At 48.9% G+C, this 24,361-nt stretch overlaps 1 protein-coding gene across 1 annotated transcript in view; it reads left to right on the forward strand.

Annotated features, from left to right (window-relative positions):
• Window positions 1-24,361, forward strand: part of IQGAP1 (IQ motif containing GTPase activating protein 1) — a 62,904-nt gene that overhangs the window by 11,820 nt on the left and 26,723 nt on the right. The window contains exons 3-19 of the mRNA XM_077317788.1: window positions 10,585-10,741; window positions 11,176-11,253; window positions 11,481-11,557; window positions 12,091-12,158; window positions 12,437-12,550; window positions 12,906-13,084; window positions 13,705-13,795; window positions 14,160-14,323; window positions 14,886-14,970; window positions 15,620-15,783; window positions 17,836-17,996; window positions 18,767-18,891; window positions 21,788-21,951; window positions 22,493-22,583; window positions 23,031-23,198; window positions 23,386-23,525; window positions 23,942-24,112. Of these exons, the coding sequence (XP_077173903.1) occupies window positions 10,585-10,741; window positions 11,176-11,253; window positions 11,481-11,557; window positions 12,091-12,158; window positions 12,437-12,550; window positions 12,906-13,084; window positions 13,705-13,795; window positions 14,160-14,323; window positions 14,886-14,970; window positions 15,620-15,783; window positions 17,836-17,996; window positions 18,767-18,891; window positions 21,788-21,951; window positions 22,493-22,583; window positions 23,031-23,198; window positions 23,386-23,525; window positions 23,942-24,112 (2,197 nt within the window). The remainder of the gene's footprint in view (window positions 1-10,584; window positions 10,742-11,175; window positions 11,254-11,480; window positions 11,558-12,090; window positions 12,159-12,436; window positions 12,551-12,905; window positions 13,085-13,704; window positions 13,796-14,159; window positions 14,324-14,885; window positions 14,971-15,619; window positions 15,784-17,835; window positions 17,997-18,766; window positions 18,892-21,787; window positions 21,952-22,492; window positions 22,584-23,030; window positions 23,199-23,385; window positions 23,526-23,941; window positions 24,113-24,361) is intronic.

Here is a 24,361-nt window from a genome sequence, read left to right on the forward strand (position 1 = left end):
TCCACAGACAGCAAAAGTCACAAACAAGGAAACACTACAGCACATAGAGTTTGATATATCATTGGTAGGCAAAATCACGAAACTCCAGTTCACTTCCTTTCATGCAGTCTAACTCAATGGAGAAAGCAATTACTCTAGCATTGGTCAGTTGAAAAAGGAAACCAGGCCGACAGAGGGCACGGTGGTTGGATGCAACTGGAATGGATACCGGCGAGAACATTGCATGGCTGAGGGAAGTGGTGCGGATTGTGGTAGTGGCTGTGCCATGGGATGGCCAAGAGTTGGACATGACTAAATGGCTGACAATAACAAAGAGGTACCTTCTGCTCTCTATTCCTGTTGTGCTTTTCTGCAGCAGCTAGCCAAATGGGGAGTTCAGCAAGTGCCTGAGCATGTTCCTCCTGGCAGAGAATCATGTGCTTTAGCAGCCGCAGGAGGTTTGAGAGGATCTTAGCAAATGCACTATGGAAGGCAGCTTGTCCAGACACAGCCTCCCCTTCAGTAAATGCATCTCCGGAGCAGTTGAGTAAGATCTCTTGGTGATGTGGGGGAGGAGGTTGCAACGGGTGGTGCAAAGAGTAATTTGCATTTGGAATATCCAGGGTTGGAGGAAGACCGCTCCCTCAAATAACAGGAATGATTGCTTGCAGAGAGCTCCAGTTTTCCTCAAACTCAAATGTATTAAACTGATAAAGGAAAGAGTCATGCCATTTATTTGAAAGTTGAGTGATGCTTTCTTCCCCATGTACTAATGAGGCACATTGTGGGTTAGGCTGAGGAGCCTGGGCTGGAGGTCGCCTGAGGAGGAGGTTTCTTGATGGAACTGGGAATTAAGGACCCAACTCCCATGCACTCTCTTCTCCCTGTGAACTGTAGCACCTGGTCCTTGGGAATAAGGGCTTGGGTACTTCACTGGTTCTTAAAATAACCAGTGAAAATGTTAGGCACCGTGGTGACCTGGTATCTGAAATTTGTGAAGTCCTGGGGTACATGGTTCTCCCTTCCTTTCTTACCCTCACAACAGCCTATGAGTTAGATTAGGCTTAGAGAAAGGGATTGACATGAGGTCACATCACTCTCTTCAACAGCAGGTTGAAGATCTGAGCCTAGATCCTAGGCCTGCATTGTAAGAATATTGTACTGTAGGTTGGGTTGTACATAATTTTCACTGAGGTTGTTTTAGGGTTAAAAATGCAGGTCTAATAGTCTCCCCTCCCTCAGCTCCTTCCTTAAATGGATTCACCTCCCCTTTCTGTCCCCTCTGTGATCTGTTCTGCCAGTGGAGAAACTGGAAAATTTGGGGGAACACTGAAAAGAAATTCCTGAAATACTTTCTAGTTTAGAATGAGGAGAATTTTGTATTTTATATTTTATACGTATAGCATACAAAAATCTAAGGACTTTATGGATTTTTCCAATGGGAAAAAATGTCTTTTTTCCAATGGGAAAATCTTAAGGAATTTATTTATTTATTTATTTATTTATTTATTTAGATTTATATACCGCCCTCCCCGAAGGCTCAGGGCGGAATATTGGAGAAAACTGCTTACGAAATATTTTCTGATTTTGAGATAAAAACATTTCATCACAAAGCATTTTACTAATTCCAAATGTTCAGTACAAAAAGTACCATATATTTTCCAGTGGAAATATTAGGAAATTTGAGGGAACAATGGAAAAAAGCTCTCTCATAATACTAGACAGGTACGATATTTTCAAGTTTGTTTGTTTAAATATAAATTTTGTCAACTAATATCGTATATTCAGATTATTATTATTAATGATGATGATCATACATAAAGGGTTCACTGCTTTCAGTGTTCCAAAGTTTAACTTGATATCCAAACTGGCTGTTTTGGTTTTTTTGTTGTCAGCCATTCAGTCATTTCTGACTCTTGGTGATCCCATGACACAGCTGCTGCCAAAATCCTGGATGCCGCACCACCTTCCTCACCCATGCAGTGTTCTGGCCGGTGTCCAACCCCCGTGTTCTTTGTTGGCCTGGCTGGTGGTCCAGACTATGGTGACTCTAGGAGAGAGTTTTCAGAGAAATAATACACTTCCTTAAGTACAGAGTATATTTTCTGCCTTTAACTTATATTTTTTATACCTCTCAGGTTGTTATTGTTGTTATGTGCGAAGTCGTGTCCGACCCATCGCTACCCCATGGACAATGATCCTCCAGGCCTTCCTGTCCTCTACCATTCCCCGGAGTCCATTTCCTGGAGTCCATGCTACCTCTCAGGTAGCATAAACTAAAAATGCATGTTCTGCAGAAGCATAATATATAGTAGTTTGCAGCTCTTTCACTACTGCTATTGGGTATCCTTCCAATTTTTCTTGTACACAATGAAGATGTTTATACTTTTAAATTCCATAAGTATGCCAAATAGTACAGCTTTATTAAATAAGAAGATATCATTGTCACATTTTCTGTTGTTCAGTCAGTAATAAGATGAGCTTGAATAGGAAAACAAAACACAACATGGAGCTGGACAAGGATAACAAAAGATAAGAAGCAGCCCCAGTTAGAAGTAACTGCGTGTCATTTACACAATGAGAAATACTGAACTCCTTTACCTGTTGCATATCATCCCTTCACGATTTTTTTGGTAATAAACTGCAAATTTAAATGGATGCCCAATGATTCCACTAATCTATGCAATGAGAAAATATTATTAGTATAAATTTTAAGTAGAAGCAATTGCAGACTCCCACTTATCTTAAAGTGTTCATGCAGTCATGAAGTCTTGAGTCAAGCAGGAAAAAATCCTGTCACACTTATGCAGCAAAATCTGTTCAAATTTTTCTCCCTGTGGAGTTCCTGAGAAATTCAAATTTTGTCCTAGGAGAATAGACTAAAGTTGAAACAATCCAATTCCTGTATCCTCTGGTGCAGAATCTGAAGGCAAGATTAGGTGAAACTCCCAATTTTTTCTTCCCATACTTTAAAAATTCCTGCAGATTTTACATATCTGGCACACACTCACTCCCTGTTGTGCTGGTTTATGTTGCAGATTGTGTATAAAACAAGAAGGTGCCTGAGAGAAGCGACCCCTGTTCTCTTGTCTGGGGTTGTCCCTTTAAGACCCTGGCTGATTTCAGCAGTTCTTTGCTGCTGGTTGCGAGTGGTGGGGCTCCTGACTTGGAGGGTGAGCCCCTATGCTGGTGGGAGAGGGCAGTGGCTGGGGAAGGGTTTGTTGCATGGCAGTGGTGACTTCGTTCTAGCCATTCCTCAACCCACCATTCTGTCTCCCTGGTTCTCAGAGGGTTAGGGTTTTCCATCTCTGGATATAGCAAGGGGGTGTAGGTTCAGCTGATCCAAAGTGCAGTCTGGGTAGACCAGCAGTTGAAAGCAGATAACTGACCAGCAAGTCTCCAAATTGGACATGGTCATCTGGCTAACTGCCTTGGAGAGCCTCACATTGCTAAGTGTGTGAGGGGTTCTGGATTTGCCAGGGACTTCTCCATACTGTGCTGTCCTTTGTGTAAATTCTGCTACTGTTGCAGGAAATGGGGAAATAGCTGAGATCGTGCAAAACAAGTCAGGCAGGTTCCCTTACTCCTCCTTACCCTTCAGGTAAAGCATTCCACTCCCTTTTCGCCCCTGCTTTGCTGAGCTGGTTTCCTTCTTAAGCAGCTCCTCTGGATGACTTTGTGGGAATTACTGTTATTTTTGTTGCCTTGTTCTTGTGGGGGATGGGGGGATGGAAGCTTTGGTTTGCTAGGCATGCTTGCAGGGACCTTTCCAAGTGCTCCTTTGTACCCACCTTGCAAGTGGGCACAGTATGGATTTTCTACCCCCCTTCCTCTGCCAATACAGTCTTTTTGAGATTCAAGTTATGGCTTACAATCTTGCAGAGTCTTTGTGACTCTGATTTCCTCTCTGCTGGTGCCCTTCAGGGTCCTCCCTGCTCTGCAGTCATGAAATGACCACTTGCTACCAGCCCCCTGCCACCTTCCCCATAGCAGAAGATTCCCACCATCACTATCTGCTGCTCTTCTTTCTTCCTTTTTGTTGCCTTTATCCTCCCACAGGCATTTCTTAGCATGTTGCTTCACACTAGATCCGGACGTTGAACATGGCTGCCCCCCATTCAGATCAAATTTGAGTGGCCTAGGGACAGAGGGGACACCTACCTTAAAAGTGCAATACTGTCGGTTAAGCACCCCTCCCCCTCCCAGCCCTCATGTCTCTTTCCTTTCTTTGTGCGAAAGGGAAGGAGAGACGATGATGCAAGAGCCATGTCTGCTTGCTCACAGTGAGAGTGTGACCTTGGCAGTAAGGTGCTGTCTCCTCCTGGGAAAAGGGAAGGAAGAGACACTTTAGGTTCAGGGCTTTGGGCCACCCAGTGCTTGTTTGCTTGCAGGGACCTTGCCCAGGGAACATTGGTTGCTGCTCCATGTACCTGCATTGCAAGACGGGCCTGTGTATTTTCTTGTTTCTCCTTTCTCTGCTACCCTGTTGTGGAAAGTAAGACATGTTTTTACATAAGTTAATAGGCTTGCTTTTCATTGGGCTTCCCCCCAGGGAACTGTCTTCAGGATTATACCTTCAGCTCCAAATCACCAGTGACTCCAGTGAGGGATCAAGATTTTGCACTAGCTGAGATGAACAAATGAATTCAAGTTAAAGATTAACTTGCATAAAAATGGCTAAAAATGATATTAGATTCTCAGGCTGACTTGCCTCGTATTTTCTTATAGCTTCAAATATTTTGTGAGAATATAAAGTGAGACTGTTTACTCCTGTTCTTTAAGATATCTCTGTAGTCTAGCATGATATTAAAATTGATTACTGTTTGCTTGCTAGGGTCAGGAGATCCATGCCCTCTCCCCTTTTCTGGAATCCAGTGTGCTGTTTTGTCCTGAGGGAGCTTCATCTCCTGCCTGTGTACTCCGTGGGTCTAGCCGGGTACAGTCTGTGCAGTGGCTTTGGGTGTGGATTGAGATGATATCATTCTTCCCGTTTGGTCAAGTTACCAGCCTGAGACACTTAATTGGAAAATTTTTTGCAGTGGGCGTAGCAGGAAGAGGCTGGAGCTATCGGAGGTTGTGATTTGGCCCAGTTCCTAAGAGTGATGGCTCAGTCCCTATGTGACAGGACAAGCCTGCTTTGCGAGCCTTGTTCCGCCTTACCCACCCCCTATTCTGGTTGGTTGCTAACTCCAGCAAGGTGGCAGAAGGGTCTCTTTCTGGGTAACCACCACCACCACACAGTTGATGTATGGAATTGCCTGCTGGGAGGACCAGGACGTGTAGATGCCCTTTCCCTTTATGATGCCTTGTCTCTGTGTCTCTCACAGCCCAGTACATGAGCACTGTGGGGACAATGTACTGCAGGGTAACCCACCCCAGAGGACTAAATGCTTGCCAAGCTACCTCCCCTACCGCTGGGTTTTCTCCTTGCAGTTCCGAGATGGGGGAGCTTGATGTGGGTCAGAAAACCACTGCCAGCTTCAGATTTATCAAAAGAACAAGGCTCGTGAGCATATATTTAGCACAGCACAGAGATAAGCAAAAGAGACAAAATAAATTGGTGAAATGCAATCTTTCTGTCCCTCTGCTAAAACATATCCTATCTGATGTTAAGTATAGAGTAGGCACCTTGCTTAAGGTGTTCCAATGACATATTGCATGTTTCTTAGCTCATCTAACAGCCACAAGGTCAAAGATGGGTGCTTACCTCTTCTCCAAATCAGAGCAGCCTCCTACTTTGATGGTCAGCAGACAAAAGACACTATCTCCTGTGGTCAGCAGCAGATATACCTCTCTGTCCCATCCCACCTGGATTGCCCCAGACTCCCTTCCTCCTCCAGGTGCCTGCTTCCTTGCTAGACCAATTAGCATTTGAAAGGAGGTAAGCAAGTGATTAACTCTGCACCTTCTCTCTCTTCAAAGGGGGGGGGGAGGACCAAATCTGTGTCATTTTGAAATAGCTGGGAGAGGGGGGGGCTGCATTTCACCACACCCTGAAAAATAACTTACATTTCTGGATTGTCTGCTGGAGCCCATGTTCCTCGTCTGTGTGAGGTTTGGGGCAGAGCAACTGTACACACCCCAGCCTTCCTTCCCTCTTGCATGCTGCCTGACAGATATGGGGCTGCTGCCCCATCTCCAGCACTAGTTTGGTTGCTGAACTGAAGAGATTTTAATTTGTTTGTGGCACCACTTGCCCAGAAATATTTGCAGGTCTGTACAGTAGAGGCAGAGCCTCTTGTGGCGCAGAGTGGTAAGGCAGCAGTCATGCAGTCTGAAAACTCTGCCCATGAGGCTGGGAGTTTGATCCCAGCAGCCGGCTCAGGGTTGACTCAGCCTTCCATCCTTCCGAGGTCGGTAAAATGAGTACCCAGCTTGCTGGGGGGTAAACGGTAATGACTGGGGAAGGCACTGGCAAACCAACCCGTATTGAGTCTGCCATGAAAATGCTAGAGGGCGTCACCCCAAGGGTCAGACATGACTCGGTGCTTGCACAGGGGATACCTTTACCTTTACAGTAGAGGCAGAGCAGGCAAAAGGACTCTCATGGCATGTAAAGTCAGACCGTTGCAAACTGGAAGGGAGGAAACCTCTAGTTAGTGGTAGCTCCCTGGATGCCCAGACAGCATGGACACAGATGCTAGGCTTTCTTTATTGGTGTCCAACCAACCCATTAGGCCTTTGGAAATGCATGGCTGGATACATGCCCAAGAAAAACCGTTTATTACTTGCAATAGTTATTTAACAAACCTGAACCTATTTTACTGCTGTTAGCATAGAATTTTGTTATATGCCCCTCCAAACTTTTAAATTTTTGCTGGGAAAAGGTATTGGAGCCCTTTGCATTAACTGCCAAGTTTTTCCCTAGGAACTTTTGAAAGAGGCAGTTGTTTGTTTGTTATTTAGATGTATATACTGCCACATTTCCTAGGAACCCGCGGCGGTTCCCAGAAGTGGTCGAAAACATAAGTAGTCTATCCCATCCCACCTCGTTGAGACAGTTCAGATGGATCAGTTACTAACCTCTACGCCAGGTTCTAGCTTAGCTTTCCTAGGGCAGGTGATAGTCTGTCCTTGACCCATTACGATCTTGTTCCAAGCAGTTTTAGTTGCATCTTTGCTTGAAGCTAGACACAGGATTGTTTTCGCTGTTGAGACTGCTTCATCTTTATATGGTTGACTACACCATTCTTGGCTGAAGGTAGATCACCTCTCCAAGACTGTTCTGTACCAGAGAGAGAAACACCATGCCAGATTAAGTCCTAGTGGAGACCAAGCAAAAGGGCCTGCAAGATGGAGCTCTTCCACCAAGCCTTTGGCTGGGGCCAGTGACCTCATAACATTTACAGGCCCTCCCTGACAAAATACCCCCTTTGATACATCTTATTGTGGAAGATTTTCTGATAGTGACCAATCCCTGAGTTGAATGACAATAATTGCTACTAGTTGTAGATGCTGCTAATATGTTTTAAACAGGCTTAATGTTTTATTATGTTACTTTATGTCATTTTATTGTACTATTTCTAACTGTATCATGTACACCGCCCTGAGCCGGTTCTGGGAAGATGATATAGAAATTGAATAAATAAACAGTTCCGCAGGGCCTGCAAAAAGGAGCTCTTCTGCCAGGCATTTGGTTGAGACCAGGCATAACCAACAGCGAATGAAGGGCCCCTGCTCCCCTCCCCCCAGAACTCCACCAGAGCGCTCTGGACCTGTTGTGCCATTGCACTGTTGCATTGTTCTACTATCTTTAACCGCTCCTGCGGAGCAGATTAAATAAAAGGCTAAGGGCTCCCGGGGAGGAGTTAGGGTGGGACCAGTCCAGGATAAAAATTCGGAGGGGACCAATCAGGAGCTGCGAAGCCAAGTGGCCAATTGGGAGGCGCGCAAGACTAGCGGCCCAGATGGTTCGCCACCGGAAAAGGAGCAGGGTCGAAGACGCGGCGGCCCTGCTCCTTTCCCACCGCTGAAACATCGCCCTGGCCTGCGGGGAGCCCGGACGGGAAAGGAGCGCGGCCACCGCGTCGCCAACGCCCTGGCCCACCTCCTTTCAACCACCCCAGGTCGCTGACTCCGCAGCGCCGGCCGGGGGCCCTTGCCGAGCCTCCCCACAGCCCTCCTCCCCACGCCAAATGGAGCTCTATGACGATGCAGGTAAGCCTACCCACCGACCACACCCCCCCCTGACGAACCCGCTCACTCTCACTTCCCACCCTCCTAACACACGTGCACACCCATTCCGATGTCACGACGATCCCCACCCTCACCCTCCGCTTGCAGCGCCTCGCCGCCCCCTCTGCCGGCCGTCCCCTTGCCCCTACTTACCCCTCCAGCCGCACGTCCCAGCCACGCCGCCACAGGACCGTGGATAGGACGTCCGATCTGCCCGGCCACTGCCCATCGCTCACTGTGAACCACACATGCGCGCAGTTTCGTGCATGCCTGGTTCATCTCCTCCATTGCCTCTCCCCTGCTCCGCCCCCCCCCACACAACAAGCATGCGCAAACTGTGCCGCATGGCTGGACCCGGCCCTGTCGCCCCGTCACTACCCATCCCCACCCACTCCAGCGCTGCCTCGCCGCGGCTCGAGCCGCACCAAGACCCGACGATTGCCCGGGGACTCCCAGCAACCGCCGGACACTGCGCCACGATCCGCACGAAGACGCCAGCATTGCCCTGGGACTCCCTGGAACCTCCCTGTCCTCGCCGATGCTGTCCGGTACACACTGCCACGGGGTCGCATCCCAGCCACCGCCCAGCCTCCGCTGTGCCCAAACCCCCATGCTTCTCGACCTAGCGCCCGCTGTATTCACACGACAGCGGGCTTAATTTCTAGTTATTATATTGTTACTAGGAATCAAGCCCGCTGTGATTAAAATACAGTGGGCGCTAGGTGCAGGTGGGTATGGTGGCGGGTGGCAGGGCGGGTGGGCATTGGTGGGGGGGCGGCGGCGTGTCGGTCTGGGCCCCTTCCCTGGTGGGCAAGACTCACCGTGGCATCAGGGCAGTGGCTGGGAGCTTGCGGCGACGGCTCGTGTCTGCGCAGGCATGTCAGCGGCTTGCCGGCGATCTCTGGGTGGTGGCGGCCATGTTGATGCCGGGCCGTGAGGGCTATGCGGGCCGCTGGCGGCGGAGCAGCTCAGCTGCAGTGTCCTCTTCTTGGCGTGGCTGGTGTGAAGTAAACGGCAAGGCGGCTTGGAGGAGGCGGCGACGGGTGGGGTTGCGGTCGGTGGGTGGGGTCGGCCATTTTCGGGGCAGGGAGGGTTGGGCGGTCCACTTGGTTGGGGACAGCTCGGGTTGCGACGGGCGGCTGGCTGTGCTCGCGGCAGCTCCAGGGGGGTCTCCTGGTGGCGGCGGCCATTTTGAGGCGAGGCGGCAAGTGCTGGGCGCGTCGGGGTGCTGGCGCGTCCGTGGAGCATTGGGAGGTCATTGGCGGGGAAGGCTGGGGAGAGGCGGAGAAGCGGCGAGCGGCAAGTTTGGGGGGGGGTGGGAAGGGGCTGGCGGGATCGGCCGGGGAAGGACGTTTGGGGTGGGGGTGGGAAGGGGGCGTGTGGCGGTGGGCTGGGAGTTGTTAAAGGCGCGGAAGGGCAGTCATTGGGCAGAGGGGAAATGATTTTCCCCAAGGGCCGCGGTGTGGTGTGAGCCTCCTCCATGGCAGCCATCCATGTAGGATGGCGGCTCGGGAGGACTGGAGGCTGTGGTGCGGCGTCCGGGAGACGGTCCCAATTGGACACTTGGCCCTGGAGTGCCACTCAGAGGAGCGAATCAGGAGCCGCTTTGCGGCTCCTGATTCGCTCCTCCGAGTTTTTATCCCGGACAGAGCCCGCCCTAACTCCTCCCCACCAGCCCTTACTCTTTTATTTAGTCCGTGGCGCCTGTGGCGCCACGGGCGGTTTAATGATACTGTTACAACCGCTGTAATATTACTGTATGGTTATTAATGCAGATTGTTTCATGTATGGTTCATAAGTTCAATGTAAACCGCCCTGAGCCTCCAGGGAGGGCAGTATATAAATATAATAAATAAATAAATACTTGAAAGATTGTCTGGCTCTCAGGTTCTGGGCACAGTTCCCAGACCTTTGAGGCCCTGAGTGTTGCAGAGTCAGGGTCTTTCAATGGTTCTCCCACAGACTTTCTTATCAGTTCAGACCGCTCACAGAGGCCCTGACCTTTCTGTCTCTACCCTCAGAGATGAGTGGTCAGTAGAGGTGTCCCTCTCCACTACCATTTTTCTGAGTTGTTTCAGGCACCCAGTGAAGACTAGCATATTTCCTTTGACTTTTTGGTTGATTGTGTTCTGGGGCGCCTAGAGTTTTCTCTCTGGCCTTTGCAATTGTAATACTCTTAAGTGTTTTTAGCATGGTTTTATATTTTTGGTATTTTGTATTTGATTTGGAAGCCACCACGTTGAGAGTTCTCAACTCTTAACCTGCAGCATTGTCAGTTTCCAGAGAAGTTGGGGGGGGGGGTAAAATGTCTCCCCTCCTATGAGCTTCCAGCAGCCTGAGAAGAGAGAAGCTAGACCCAGAAGTAATAGCTCAACTCCTGAGGAGATGCAGAACTGGAGCTTGACCCAACATCTTCCCCTCTGTTTTCAGGTGGATGGAGGCCTGCCTTAATGAAGAACTGCCTCCCACCACGGAGCTGGAGGAAGGACTGAGGAACGGGGTCTATCTGGCCAAACTTGGAAATTTTTTCTCCCCCAAAGTGGTGTCTCTCAAGAAGATCTATGACCGGGAACAGACTCGATATAAGGTGAGCATGTCTTGGTCTGAGAGTGAAGATGCTCGAGGTGCAAGCAAAGGAGAGGCAGTGGGGGCAGATCGGGTCAGGTGAGCAGACTGGGCAAGGGGTTGTGTGCCCAGCTGAGGCACTCACTTTATTTACAAAAAATTGGTACCCAGCCTTTCTCCAGAATAATAATCTGCCATAATATTTGACCTTGGCACTCAAACTAATGGATCAAAGAAAGCCTTTCCAAAAGATTGTGCTGTTGAACTGCTTCATTGCAAGGAGACACCTTCTGTCCTCTGAAAAAATGCCTCTCCCCCATGCCCCTGGTTTCTGAATGGAGACACTGCCCAGCTGTCCTGCCCAGTGCTGCTGCTGCCTCCAGCACTGCAGCCTAGCCTGGCCTGCCGTCTGCCTCTTCATATGTCATTTCATCCTCCTCTTCCTCTGTGTTTCAGGCCACAGGTCTCCACTTCCGGCATACAGATAATGTGATTCAGTGGCTGAATGCAATGGCTGAAATTGGCCTTCCCAAGGTAACTGCCGCTTGATGGCTGAACAGAAGGGATCCCTGCATTGGGGCCAGGGGTGGGTGGGAAGGGAGGGCATGACTAGATAATCTGTTTCTGTTTCTTCTTTAGTGCATTTGCCACAGCATTTTGAAGATTACATATATACATCCCTGCTTCCATGCTAGTTAAAGGCTAAGTTAATTTGGCCTACCAAGGTCTAGTGGATAATTTGTGTACTTTTCCTAATCCAGATATTTTATCCAGAAACAACAGACATCTATGACAGGAAGAACATGCCACGTTGCATCTACTGCATCCATGCACTCAGGTATGTATGAAGCTGCTTTCTGCATAGTCAGACCATTGGTCCATCCAGACTCCCACAGGTCTTGTGTAGAATGGGCAGGTCTTTCCATGCCCTGCTGCCTGTCCGTCAGCCAGATCTTTATTATGGTCATAGACAAGCATATCCCTGCTACCTGAGATTCTTTAAGTGGAGATGTCAGGGGCTGAATGTGTAACACCTACATGCAAACTAGGTACTCACCCCCTTATAAATTAGTAACTTTGAGTTGCCAAGATGAGCAGAGGTTGTCTTCAGTCTGAAACAAGGACTCCTTGCGTTTCATGACCTTTGGGCCCCATGATTTCCCCTTCTTGTTCATGCTGATTGAAGAATGCATTTTATGCACTGGAAGAAGTGGACTGTGTTCCGTGGTAGGCTGTCTGATTGAGGCTTAGCCCACGGAAATGGGGCTGCTGCCACTTCAGAAAACAGGGGAAAGTGACAATTTCCAACTTGGATTTTACCTCATTTTGAAGTGTCTGAGTTTGTCTGACTCTTGCATCATCTTTTCTCAGTTTGTATCTGTTCAAGTTGGGACTGGCTCCACAGATTCAAGACTTGTATGGCAAAGTGGACTTCACAGGTGAGGAAAGACATGTTACTCTGGTTCTCTTTGTCTGCCCTGGAGGTGGGAGGCCCATGAAGGAGGTGTTTCCACAGTTTTTTGCACAGGACAGCTGCTCTCTATGCTACCTGCTAAAGAACAAGTGCCAGGCATGACTTTTAAAAAATGATGCTTCAAGAGCAGGCCTCACTGCTGGAGCTCTCAGGAACAAATGCCATCCCAATCTCATCCCTTATCCTCCATATGGGCTGCCTGTGTCACAAGTGACTTTCTGAGTCTTTCCATTGTGCTTTCAGAGGAGGAGATAAGTAACATGAGGAGTGAGCTGGAGAAGTATGGAATTCAGATGCCTGCCTTTGGCAAAATTGGTGGGATCCTGGCCAACGAGCTCTCTGTGGATGAAGCGGCATGTAAGAGGAAATGGATTTCATTCTTCCTGGTGGGTTGGCTTTTTTGAGAAGGCCAAGTCAGATGGCAAACATCACATTTTAATAAACTTTCAAGAGTGGTATGCCTGTGAGTAAACATTGCAAAAAACCTCTAATCTGGCCCGTACCGAGTCAGCTGCCCCCAGCAGTCTTACACAGCAGGGTCTCCAGTAAGACTCCGCCTGTCACATAACTGCTGAAGTTGTCTTCTGTCACTCAGATAACAGGGCCCATGTGAGTGAAATTATACCCGGTCAATTGGGATGGGCCTTGACACTGTGTGGCTGGCCCTTTCAGGATCATCGCTGATGTAAGTTGTGGCCTTTGTTCCTTCCAGTGCATGCAGCCGTGATTGCCATTAATGATGCTGTAGACCGTCAGATTCCTGCTGAAACATTTGCAGCAATGAAGAACCCCAATGCTATGTTGGTGAATCTGGAGGAGCTCCTGGCCCCCGTGTATCAGGACACCCTGTACCAGGCAAAGCGAGCCAAGGCGGAGAGTGCTCGGAATCGGGTACAAGTTCTGTCGTTGTCTGAGTGAATCCGGTTTGGGCCCTCATTCCCATCTCTGCTCCACTGTAGGGGAGTAACTGTCTCACCTTTCTGATAAATTGGGAAGGGCAAGCTGTGTTCATGTCACCATGCCGTGTAGTTTGTCTGAGGCCTGTACTGCTTTTTTGTCTGACATCACAGTAGTTTCTGTAGCGCCAGCATGACATGTCACAGGGTTAAGCTGTATAACAATGCTGGGCTGTGAGAAGTGACCGATTTTTCAGTTTTATGGAATGTTTAACTTATACACACATTTTTTCATTCCATGGGTAGGAAACACTTTGCAGGGTTGAGGTGCTCTTTTCAAAAGGAAAGTTAGAGTCCTGGCAGACAAACAGGTCTTCCCTAGGAGGTGCCACATTTCTCCAAGCTCTTGCATATCAGCCAGTGCTGGTTATCTTTACAAGGGAGTTCCTTTCAGTGGAATGATTCTGTAGCTGGCACCATCTGGCTTCTGTGGGTGAGGAAGAAATGTGGCGGTCCCTGGCAGAATAGTCCTGCAGCTGGAGCTCTCATCACTCTTGGTGCTGGAAGGCTTTGCCTCTAGAGGGTGTGCTTTAAAGCAATGCATTTCACCTTCAGATTGCCTCTGAGGATGCGGAAAGAGAACGGGATGTGTACGAAGAGCTGCTGACTCAAGCAGAAATCCAGGGCAATGCTAACAAAGTCAACAGTAAGTTTTAGAATGCAGTCTGGTGCCTTCTCTCCTGGTTGCTTTTTTATCCAGGAAGTGTAACATTCTCTCTCTCGCTTGCCCATTTGCTCACCTCTGTTCCCACATCTTGTGCTCTGTTTACTTCAGGGGTGTTGGATGGAATCAGAGATTGAGAGAAAGATTTGGCTGATAATGAGCCACAGGAAGCTTCTTGAAGGCTATGATCCTACCCCTGACTTATGGCACCTTCTGATGTGTTCCATAAACTCTTGACTTGTATGCCTTCCTCTAAAATACCCTGTCACAGTGATGGAGAGATGGGAAGGGACTGGAAGTCTGTAGGGCAAGAGCGGAGTGGTTCTTTTCTTCTCTTTCTCTGCAGTGTCCTCAGCATTATCCAAGATTGATCTGGCTCTGGAGCAAGAAGACGCATCAGTTTTATATGAAGCACTGTCCTCTGCAGCCCTTGGGCTCCGGGGACTGAGGCCGGAAAACAGAGACTGGTACCTGAAGCAGCTCCTGAGAGACAAGCAACAGAAGCAGGAGGTATGGGAAAACATGGGTGCCCTCCATGTGCCTCACTACGCACAAATCTCTCTTGCTGTTTTGCTTGTCACAACTGCCTTGCTGTTGCCAGTGCGATGTGCAGGGTGTGTGATAGTGAGTTAGAAAGCAGGTGTGGTTCACAGCTGTGATCTCAGCTTCTACTGCTTAGTAAATTAGTCAGTGCAGTTTTCCATTTGGCCTCTGTTGAAGTTGGTATTTCTGCCCAGCTGTGTGGTATTGCAGCAGCAGGTGCAATACACCTGGTACAGCCCCGTTGAAACCATGCTGCAGTTTGTTAGAATAATGAACAAGGTGGTGTGCCGATTTTGGGCATGATCAAACAGCTAGTGTGGAACAGTGGTTGGAAGAGGACCTGGGAGGCCCAGCTTGGTATCCCTGCTCTGCCATGGAAGGTTGTGGGGTGGCTTTGAGCCATTCACATGCACTCAGCCTAACCTACCTCACAGGCTTGGAGGAGCAAAGGGGATGTAAACCGCTTTCAGTGCTCATTGGGGAGGAATTAAGTGATGGCAATCTCTCTCTTTTTTTCTCCCCACCTCAGGTTGGTGGAGGTGGGCCCCTGCAGAAAGAGGACTTGCAGGCTGGAGTGGACATGGCAAACGGTGTGGCTCAACAGTACCAGCATAGTAAGTCTTCTTGGCGTAATACTGGGGGCTACTGTGTACACTTTTCCTTCCCCAGTAGGATGGACCCACAGCCTCTGTTCTGTTTGTGTCCATTTTGAAGCAGAGAAGACAAGGAGGCCTGACTTCTGTGCCTGTTGTATCTTCGGGTAGCATAGCCCAAAACAGCCTCTCACCTTTGTCTGTTTGGATGTGCTCCCCTTTTCCCCCCGTTGAGTGTGGACTCAGAGCCGCTTACAATATGAGAAAGCAACAGGCCATAAATACAGTAAATCAGCTTGGCAACAACAAAACTAATCTACAGGGGAGGGAAAGGGAGCAGAGCAAGTGGTAAAAAGTTGTATCCCCATTGGCATCTGTCTCTCACCCGGCAGGAGGTGGCTTCCCTTTTAAGCCAATGAGGGCTGAGAAATTAGGCAACTCAATTCAAAATCTCACCCAGTCATGAAACTCACAGCCTAACTTTAACTTACCTCACAGGGCTGTTGTGAAGATTAAGGGTGGTGGTTGTGCCGGGGAGGGGAAGCCACCTTAAAGGCTGGATAAAAATGTGATCAAAGGAACAAAATCATTGGTCAGATCCTTAGACCTACCTGTGGAAAAGGCAGTCTTTTCCCAGTATTCTTTTCTTCTGTGTCCATCGTTTTCCCAGGGTTGGCAGCTGTCGGACGAATCAATGTGGCAATCCAGAATGGCAATGCTGAGAAGACAGCAGTCGAGCTGATGAATCCAGAGGCCCAGCTGCCCCCAGTCTATCCTTTTGCTGCTGAGTTGTACCAGAAGGAGCTGGCCACCCTGCAGCAGCAGAGCCCTACTGTGAGTCCCTGGGGGAATTTAGGTCTGCCCAGAGTGTGTGTTGTGGGCAAGCAGGTGTGAGAAAGGCATGATAAAGTACACCTGCCAAGGAGCTGGGACTAGTTATGGGAGGAAGTGGAGGCCCTCATCAAGTGTTTACACTCCCTCCCCAGCCACTCTGTTGGCTTCTTTGTTTTTTTGCACTTCTGGGGTTTAACTGGGGCTTGACAGAAGTGAAGAAGGCAATGCTGAGCTTTTCCAGCACTAGTGCTGGAGAGGACTTGCCTTTGGTGTAGTGCGGACTTCTAATCTGGCGGGCCGGGTTCGATTCTGCGCTCCCCCACATGCATCCAGCTGGGTGACCTTGGGCTCGCCACGGCACTGATAAAATTATTCTGACCGAGCAGTGATATCAGGGCTCTCTCAGCCTCACCCACCCCTCAGGGTGTCTGTTGTGGGGAGAGGAATGTGAAGGCGACTGTAAGCCGCTTTGAGCCTCCTTCGGGTAGGGAAAAGCGGCATATAAGAACCAACTCTTCTTCTACTTCTTTGTCATCCGTCTGCAGCTGGTGTTCAGCAGGCCTTCTGTCTGGTATTCAGCAGGCTACTTGTAGCCTTAGATCATGGAAAAGAACTGATGGTCCCGAGGTTAGGCAGAGGGAGCCAGGGGTGCCTAATAGGTGATTTTATATGCCACTAATATTCGGCAAATAAATGATCATTGGGCTTTTAAAAATGGATTTCCTGCCTTGGTAGCAAAACATTTTTGTGAGTGCCAGTGATGTAATAGATTCTTCTTTCATAATATTCCTTGAAGAAGCAGTTCAGAAATAGAAAAAGAGTCTTTACTTTTCCTCTCTCAGTGGAAATACTTTGCCTTTCCTGACCTGAGTCAAGTAGCATCTTGGAGACCAACAAAACTTTACAGGGTAATGAGTTTTTACACATCCAAGGTCACTTAGTCAGATACAGATACAAATGAAGACTGATTAGCCCTTATATGCAAGTCAGAAGGGGGTAAGGGCTACCTTCCTGGAGTTAGGATGCAAAGGCGACATGCATAGAGATGGGAAATACAAAAAATCAGTACCCAGAAGAATCCATTTTTCTAAACTTGTCAATGAATTCTAGTTTGACAGTCTTACTGGGTATTTCTGGCCTCCGAGAAGTTTGCCAGGCTTCAACGAGGGACAGGGCCTTTTTGGTCCTGGTCCCTACCTGGAGGAATGAGCTCCTGAAAGAGCAGTGGGCTCTGCGGGACTTACGGCATTCTGCAGGGCCTGTAGCATGGAGCTCATCTGCCAGGTCTACGGATGAGGTCAGTGCTGGGAATATCAGACACACACACCCTGGAAGATACTGCCCTTCGGTTTTAGAACTATGGTTGTTGGCAGGTGCGGTCCCCCTGGTGCACCTAGTGGCAGTCATGCTGACTGTTGGGGAGGGATGATATTTTTACTGCTTCATATTAATGGGGTTTTGTTGTTTTATGTGAGGTTTTTATTATGTAACCCACTATGAGACGTCTTGCCATGAATGGCAAGAAACAAATCTAATAAGTAATAATAAGAATAAGAATAGGTGCTTGGAGGGGCTATACAGATCTTCCTTACCCTGGCCTCAACCAAATGTCTAGTGAAAGAGGTTCATCGTGCAGACCCAGCAGAACTGAGATAGCTTCTTTTAGCTGCCACCTCTTTTTACACAGACTCTTAATTAGGAGTTTTATCTTGTTAGTTTTTAAATGCTCTGCATCTGTTTTATAGATACTTCTTGTTTATGGTGCATATGCCCAATGGCTTGCTAGTAAAGATGTGTTTTTAACATTGTGATAGGATTTTCATTGTAAGCTGCCTTGAACAGAACTCTGAAGGTGTACCACTGAAATATCCTGCATAAAAGATTGTTGGTTCTTTTTGGTATTCCTGAGTGGAGTCTGAGATAGCAGCTGTATCCGTGGACACGGTTTCTTCCTTATCTGTTTCAACAATGTGGCTTGTCTTTTCCTCCCATTGCTTACTGTGTTCACCTTGTATGGCAGGAGTGGTCCTTAACAGGCTTCTCATTATGCAGGGTAATCTTACGCACCCAGAGCTGTCAGTTGCTGTGGAGATGCTGTCTTCTGTGGCCTTAATCAACCGAGCCCTGGACTCAGGGGATGTGAGCCTGGTATGGAAGCAGCTAAGCAGCCCAGTGACTGGCCTGACAAATGTTGAGGATGAAAATTCACAGAGGTCAGTTCCTGTTGTAGAGCTTGATCCTGTGTGGAAACAGCAGGGGCCAATTGAAATGGGAGAAGGGAGCTCATGTTAGGCTTGCAAGCTCTGGGGGAGAAAGGTGCTGTCATAACCATGTTTTATACTTTTGCCTTGTATCACTTGTATTGCTTTGACCTGCCTTGCTGCGGGTTGTTTCCTGTCATATCTGCATATCACTGTGGTCTTTGATCCATTGTTGATTGATTAGTATAGGTGTGAATGTAGTTAGCCAGCCCAGGCTTTTATGGAGAGGTCCTGTATTTGAAGCTGTGGGAAGGACTATCTTTCCTACCGTCCTTGGGACTTTGCTGGTGCCTTCATCTGTCCTGGCTATTTGGTCAGGAAAATCCCTTTGCACCAAAACTGTTGGGTGGAAGGTAGATAAGGGGGTGTAGAGGTAGGATCTTAAGTCTTAGCAAGAACTCGATAATGATGAGTTCACTATTCTTTCAATGAAGAGATTTTCCTTCAATGAAGCCTGCTTATTGGGAATAATTAAAAGAACCTCACAGGTTCCTTGTGTCTTCAGTGCAGAAGTCACTACATGAGGCCTCAGGAGCTGTGTCCAGAGAGACGCAAGCCCATCCATACACAGATATTGCTGCATTTTTGCCCTCGGGATTTCCATTCCTTGTTAGTGATGCTCATGTTCACATGGACCTGACAAGTATGGCTGTTCTTAGTGGGCTGTTTTCCTTGTGTTGTTTCCTGAGTGTCTTTGACATTCTTGTTTCTTGGACGTGCAGGTATATTGATGACCTACTGAAGCTTAAAACTCAGGTGCGGGATGAAGGGATTCAGTTCATCACGTGGAATGATATCCAGACATGTGTTGATCGTGTGAATGTTGTGGTGCATGAAGAACATGAGAGTAAGACACCATCTTATTTATTTGTTTGTTTATTTATTATACTAGCCATTAAGCCCGCTGTATTCCCAATACAGTGGGCACTAGCAGCAGGCATATGGGGGGGGGGGCGAGGCAGGGAGGGCAGGTGGCGGTGGAAGGGGGGTGGAGGGAGGGAGGTTTGGGGAGCACGAAGGAGTTCTGATGGTGACCATGATTGTGGGTCAGCATGGAGGAAGGGAGATGAGTGAGTGGCGGGGCGCACTTACAGTGAGTGGCCAGGTCAGCAGTGGGTAGAATTCCTCAACACAGGGTCCACGGGATGGGGCCTCATGGTGGCAGGCAACGCACCACTGGCAGTAGCGGCAGAGGATGACCCTGGTGGACTGTCTGCCACAGGGTAGTGGCACGCAGAGCATTATTGTGGTGGTAGGCGGCCAGGGTGCCACTGGCAGCTCTACAGTGGGATGGGGAGCATTGGCAGGGAGGGCTGGCAGGCGCCATCGGGCTAGGTGATTCGGGCCTCAGGAATGCTGCCTGCAGCGGTGTGTGCGAACTGCTTCTGGCGGCTGGGAAGTGCAACAGCAGGCAGGGCTTCTCCTTGGTGGCGGAAGCATGCAGGAGGCGCGAGGCGGCATGGAGCGGTGTTGCTGCCCTGGGAGGTGGTCCCCGCCGTGCTTCCATCGGCTCCATAATGGCAGGGCCAGGGCTCTAGGAAGGGATGGCAGCGTGGCACAAGGCGGGCGAGGCGCACGATAGGCAGCGTCGGCGGCGCTTTTTTCACTGGCCGCACAGTGGTCTGGCAGCGGCTGCAAGGGGGAGTCTTAAGGCTGTAGCGAAGGCCATGGGTGCATGGAGGGGCGGGCCGTTGTCGGAATGACTTGCTGCTTGCTCTTCATTTTGAAATGGTAGGGTGTGTGAGGCAAGTGTTCAGGCTCAGAGGGCAGGAGGTGTCAGAGGGCGGTCCAGTTGGTGAGGAGTGGGTTTAGTGGCTGCGGGTTGGCAGAGGTTGGAGGGCTGCCACGGCGTGGGCCCACAATTCGGGCGGTGTGTGAGGCTGGCCATCTGCTGGTGGGCCAGTGCAACCTCAGGGAAGGGCGCGATCCGCAGGAGCCCCCCTCCTTGCTGCCTAGGAAACGTCTGGCAGATAATTTGGGCATGCAGCTCACGTGCGGCTAGTGGAGGTGGGCACTCCAGGAGCTGGCCCAATCCAGACGCGCCAATCCAGATTAGGCCACTGGAGTGATGGAAGTGCTAGCCGGACCGCAGTTTCATGTTCCGGACAGCACCCGGACAGCAGGCTGCTGACCCAGACAGGACTGCCCAGATGGTTGTTTCGGAAATATAAAGAGGAACTGTGGTAAGGATTTATATACCACCCTCCCCAATGGCTCAGGGTGGTTTGCATAGTACGTAGAAACTACAAGAAAAAATCCATACATATAAATAACTGTAACATTAATATTACTACCTGATAATTATAACAGTGGTAACAGCACCACATTACAAACAGCATAATAGGTCCAGGAGCAGAACGCATTGATGGATTTCTGGGTGGGAGGGAGGGAGCAAGGTCCCTGTGGATGTTTGCTACGCCTGGTCTCAGCCAAATTTCTCGCAGAAGAGCTCCCTTGGTAAAGGAAGATGGGGAGCTGGGATTCTGCTTCTCGGTGAGGGGGCCTTGTCACCATGGGATGCTTTTAAAGCACTTGGAGAAATGCAAGGGCCATCGGAGGAGGGGGAGGAGGAGGAGGTTGTTGTTGTTGTTGTTGTTGTTATTATTATTATTATTATTATTATTATGCTTTTCTCTACCCGAAGGGGTCTCAAAGCGACTTACAGTCGCCTTCCCTTTCCTCTCCCCACAACAGACACCCTGTGAGGGAGGGGAGGCTGAGAGAGCCCTGATATCACTGCTCGTTCAGAACAGTTTTATAAGTGCCGTGGCAAGCCCAAGGTAACCCAGCTGGCTGCATGTGGGGGAGTGCCAAATCAAACACAGCATGCCAGATTAGAAGTCCGCATTCCTAACCAGTACGCTAAACTGGCTCCAGTGTGAAGGATTGATTACTTGGCCAGCCCATAGCTACCAGTCACTTGTTGTTCTCTCCTCTGGCCTGTAGGGAAGCTGATTAGTTTCCCTTCCAAGGTATCCATAACTAACCATGAGTTACTTAGGTTCAGTCTGTGTTATGGAGCCACTTGAGAGCTCTTCAATTTTATGTTGTTGGCCGGTTCTCAGTGGACCTTATAGAGCAGCCATGGTTTCTTTATGGCACAGATAGCAAGGGGCTGACCTTAATCTGGCTTTTCTCTTATCACAATGACTTGCAGGCTGTTCTGCAATCCCCACCATTGGAAATGCGCCTGGATGCTTTCCAGAAAGTTGGTAGTGTAGAATGGAAAGTCCCAGCAGGTTCCTGTTTTTCCTCATCTTTGCCTCAATTTAGGAACCTTCGTGTCTCAGTAACTTTGGAGGCTCCTGGTTACAATTCCTTTCCTCCAACATGTTCCAGAAAGGTTCAGCTTTTTTACCTTCTGCAGGGCTGGCCTTTTGCAGCAAAAACAAACAGGAGCCTGTTGCCACTTGCTCACAAACATGGCCACATCATACATTCTCTATCAGCATTGGAAGGGAACCTTATGATTGGTTATCTTCCCATGCCCCTCTATCCATGGCCAACTCTGTGGCAAAATGAGTTTCCTGATTCTCCCCTTTTCCTGACAATAACATGCATATGAGAAAAATCATGGAGGCTCCGAGGGCCTCGTGTCATATTACTGCTGTTGTACAAGCCAAAATGGAGTTGCTGTGGTAGCTACAGGTCCCTTCTTCAGTGGGACCAGCTCTGCTTTTTGGAAACCTTGATTTCTTCTTAATTTGCTAACTAAATGTAGTTCTTTGTCTTGCGTGTTCCAGGAATTTTGGCCATTGGACTCATCAATGAGGCATTAGATGAGGGAGATGCTTACAAAACACTGCAAGCACTGCAGATCCCTGCAGCCAAACTGGAGGGAGTGACTCCCAGAGTTGCACAGCATTACCAGGACGTGCTGCTTCGTGCCAAGAGAGAGAAGGCACAGGTGAGTTGGGCAGCTACAGCGCTCTCGACTGACCTTGGCAGGAGCTGAAAGAGGCTACAGTGCCTGGAAGTGGAGTCTGTCTTGTCAGGTCTGGCAAGCTAGATGGCCCATCTCAGTGGGAAAAACAGGGACAGAGAAAGCGAGAGGTCCTCCAAGGAGCAGGGGTGTGCCTTCATGATATAACCCCGTTGTCCAGGACACATCGACTGCTTCCTCTTGCTGAAGCAAAGTATCATTTGGAGGTCTCAACCTCTGGGACCCTTTTTGTTGGTCTTCCAGAGCAACTGGTTGGCCACTGTGTGAACTAGATGGACCTCTGGGTTGATCTAGTGGAGCATGTTTTTTGTTCTGTCCGGTGCAGTTCTGTAGGTGAGTTGATTTGGGAAGGTCATTAATGCTAGTACCTGCTGGCCATAGTGGTAATGCTGTCATTTCTGTATATTGGAAGCCATGGTGACGTAAAATGAGATGGGTCTCTTGCTGTCCCCTAATATGAATAATTTCCACGCTGACAGTTATTATTTCTTCGTTCTGCCTTCAGGAAACTCAGGATGAAACTGCTGTCCTCTGGCTGGATGAAATCCAGGGTGGGATTCACCAGTCAAACAGGGATACAGAAGAAGCCCAGCAGTGTGAGTCTGTTTTGAAGATGTTGGCTGTTTGGGATTTGGGTAGCTTTGTTCATTTCTACTTCTGGTTGAAGGCATCACAATGGTGGGGCAGATCTGGAGACACAGCCACTGCAGTCCTTGCCCGGGTTGGTCTGGGGTGGCTCCAGCATATCGTCTTTGTGGTGCACTGTGACAAAGCTGCTCTTCTTCCTGCCTACCACTTTGTGCTTCTTAAAAGGCAGTACCCTAAAATAGTATTCTGAAATGACCCAAAGGATCTTCTTTCAAAGAGAACTGATCCGCAATTTAATTTTGTGGAAAACATTTTGGTTATAAGTTTTTCCAGATCTGTGATATTGATGATTTGGTGGCTTTAAATGGTTGCTCACAGTGCTGTCTCCAGAAAATCCCCAAGGTTTCTCCTGTTATGTGCTGGGATAACTAGGCTTTTCTTGTCTTTCATCCAAGTTTCCTTAGGAATTTTGGCCATTAATGAGGCTGTGGATGAGTGTGATATTGGAAAGACCCTTGGTTTCCTGCGGTCAGCTGATGTTGGGCTGTATGGAGTGACTCCAGAATGTGCTGAAACATACCAGCGGGAACTGGCAGAACTCAAACGAGCAAAATTGGTGGCAGGTGAGGAAGGACTAATACAAAAAAGGAGATCAAAGCTGTCTTAGTTAGCCAGAGTTTCGTTGCTGGGGGTGGGGGGTGGGGGTAGGGGGAGTCTTGCTGCTTCTGGAAATGGGCTGGTCCAGGCTCTGTGCATTTGTTGGAGGTGAGCTGTCTAGGAAGTGTCAGGATCACATTCTGCTTCTTCCAGGGAACAGCAGTGAGTGGGTGAAGCACTGGGTGAAGGGAGGCTACCATTATTATCACAACCTGCGCACCAAAGAAGGAAGCTGGGAAGAACCAGAGGGATTTGTGCAGAATAACACTCAGCTCTCCCGGGAGGAGATCCAGGTAGGTGTCCCCCTTTCCCCTCTGCACTGCTATAGGCGGCGCATCTTCAGCAGTGGCCTAGGAAGGAGGAGTTGGCTGTGCTTACTGACACGGTCGTAATTCAACCCGGTTAGGCTTCTTGGTATTCCTGGGTACCATTAGGGCAACTATACTTGGGCCCAAGAGAGATCAGTTTTATTTTGCAGTCACTGGCACATCTTAGGAGCTTAGTTTGTTGCTTTCGGTGCTGGTAGTTATAGAGAGTGAGACAAATCTTAGCAATGAAATAAAACTGGAAAGCTTCTGACTAGTGGCTGCTGCCAACCTCAGGGCTCAAGGACAAGATCCATCATGATTCATGAAAGAGAATTTGCATTTCAGCTTACCATGGAACTTGTGTTTTTTCTCTTGATGTTCTTCTGACAATCAAAATCCAGAGCTCTATCTCAGCAGTCACAGCTGCATACAATCGGGAACAGCTCTGGCTGGCCAATGAAAACCTGATCACCAAGCTGCAGGCCTGCTGCCGTGGCTACCTCGTTCGCCAGGAGTTTAATGCCAGGATGCATTTCTTGAAAAAGCAGGTTCCTGCCATCACAAGTATCCAGGTATGGAGGTGCTCTACAGTTCTCAGATTGGCTTTGTATCCCACAGTTCTTCCAAAGAGTTGGACTGCTGTATGTGGTTCTCAGCATGCCAAGAAACCAGTCAGAGGAGACGAGTTTGCAGAAAGAAGGCCAGGCACAAGTACACAGCACTTGGGCATACAAGTAGCTGAGTATCCCCTTGCTGTGCAAGCTTGGGAGCTAGTTGGTAGGCCAAAAAATGACATGTTTGCTCAATTTATTAATTACTAA

This window comes from Paroedura picta, chromosome 18, assembly GCF_049243985.1.
Source record: "Paroedura picta isolate Pp20150507F chromosome 18, Ppicta_v3.0, whole genome shotgun sequence".
Taxonomy (NCBI): domain Eukaryota; kingdom Metazoa; phylum Chordata; class Lepidosauria; order Squamata; family Gekkonidae; genus Paroedura; species Paroedura picta.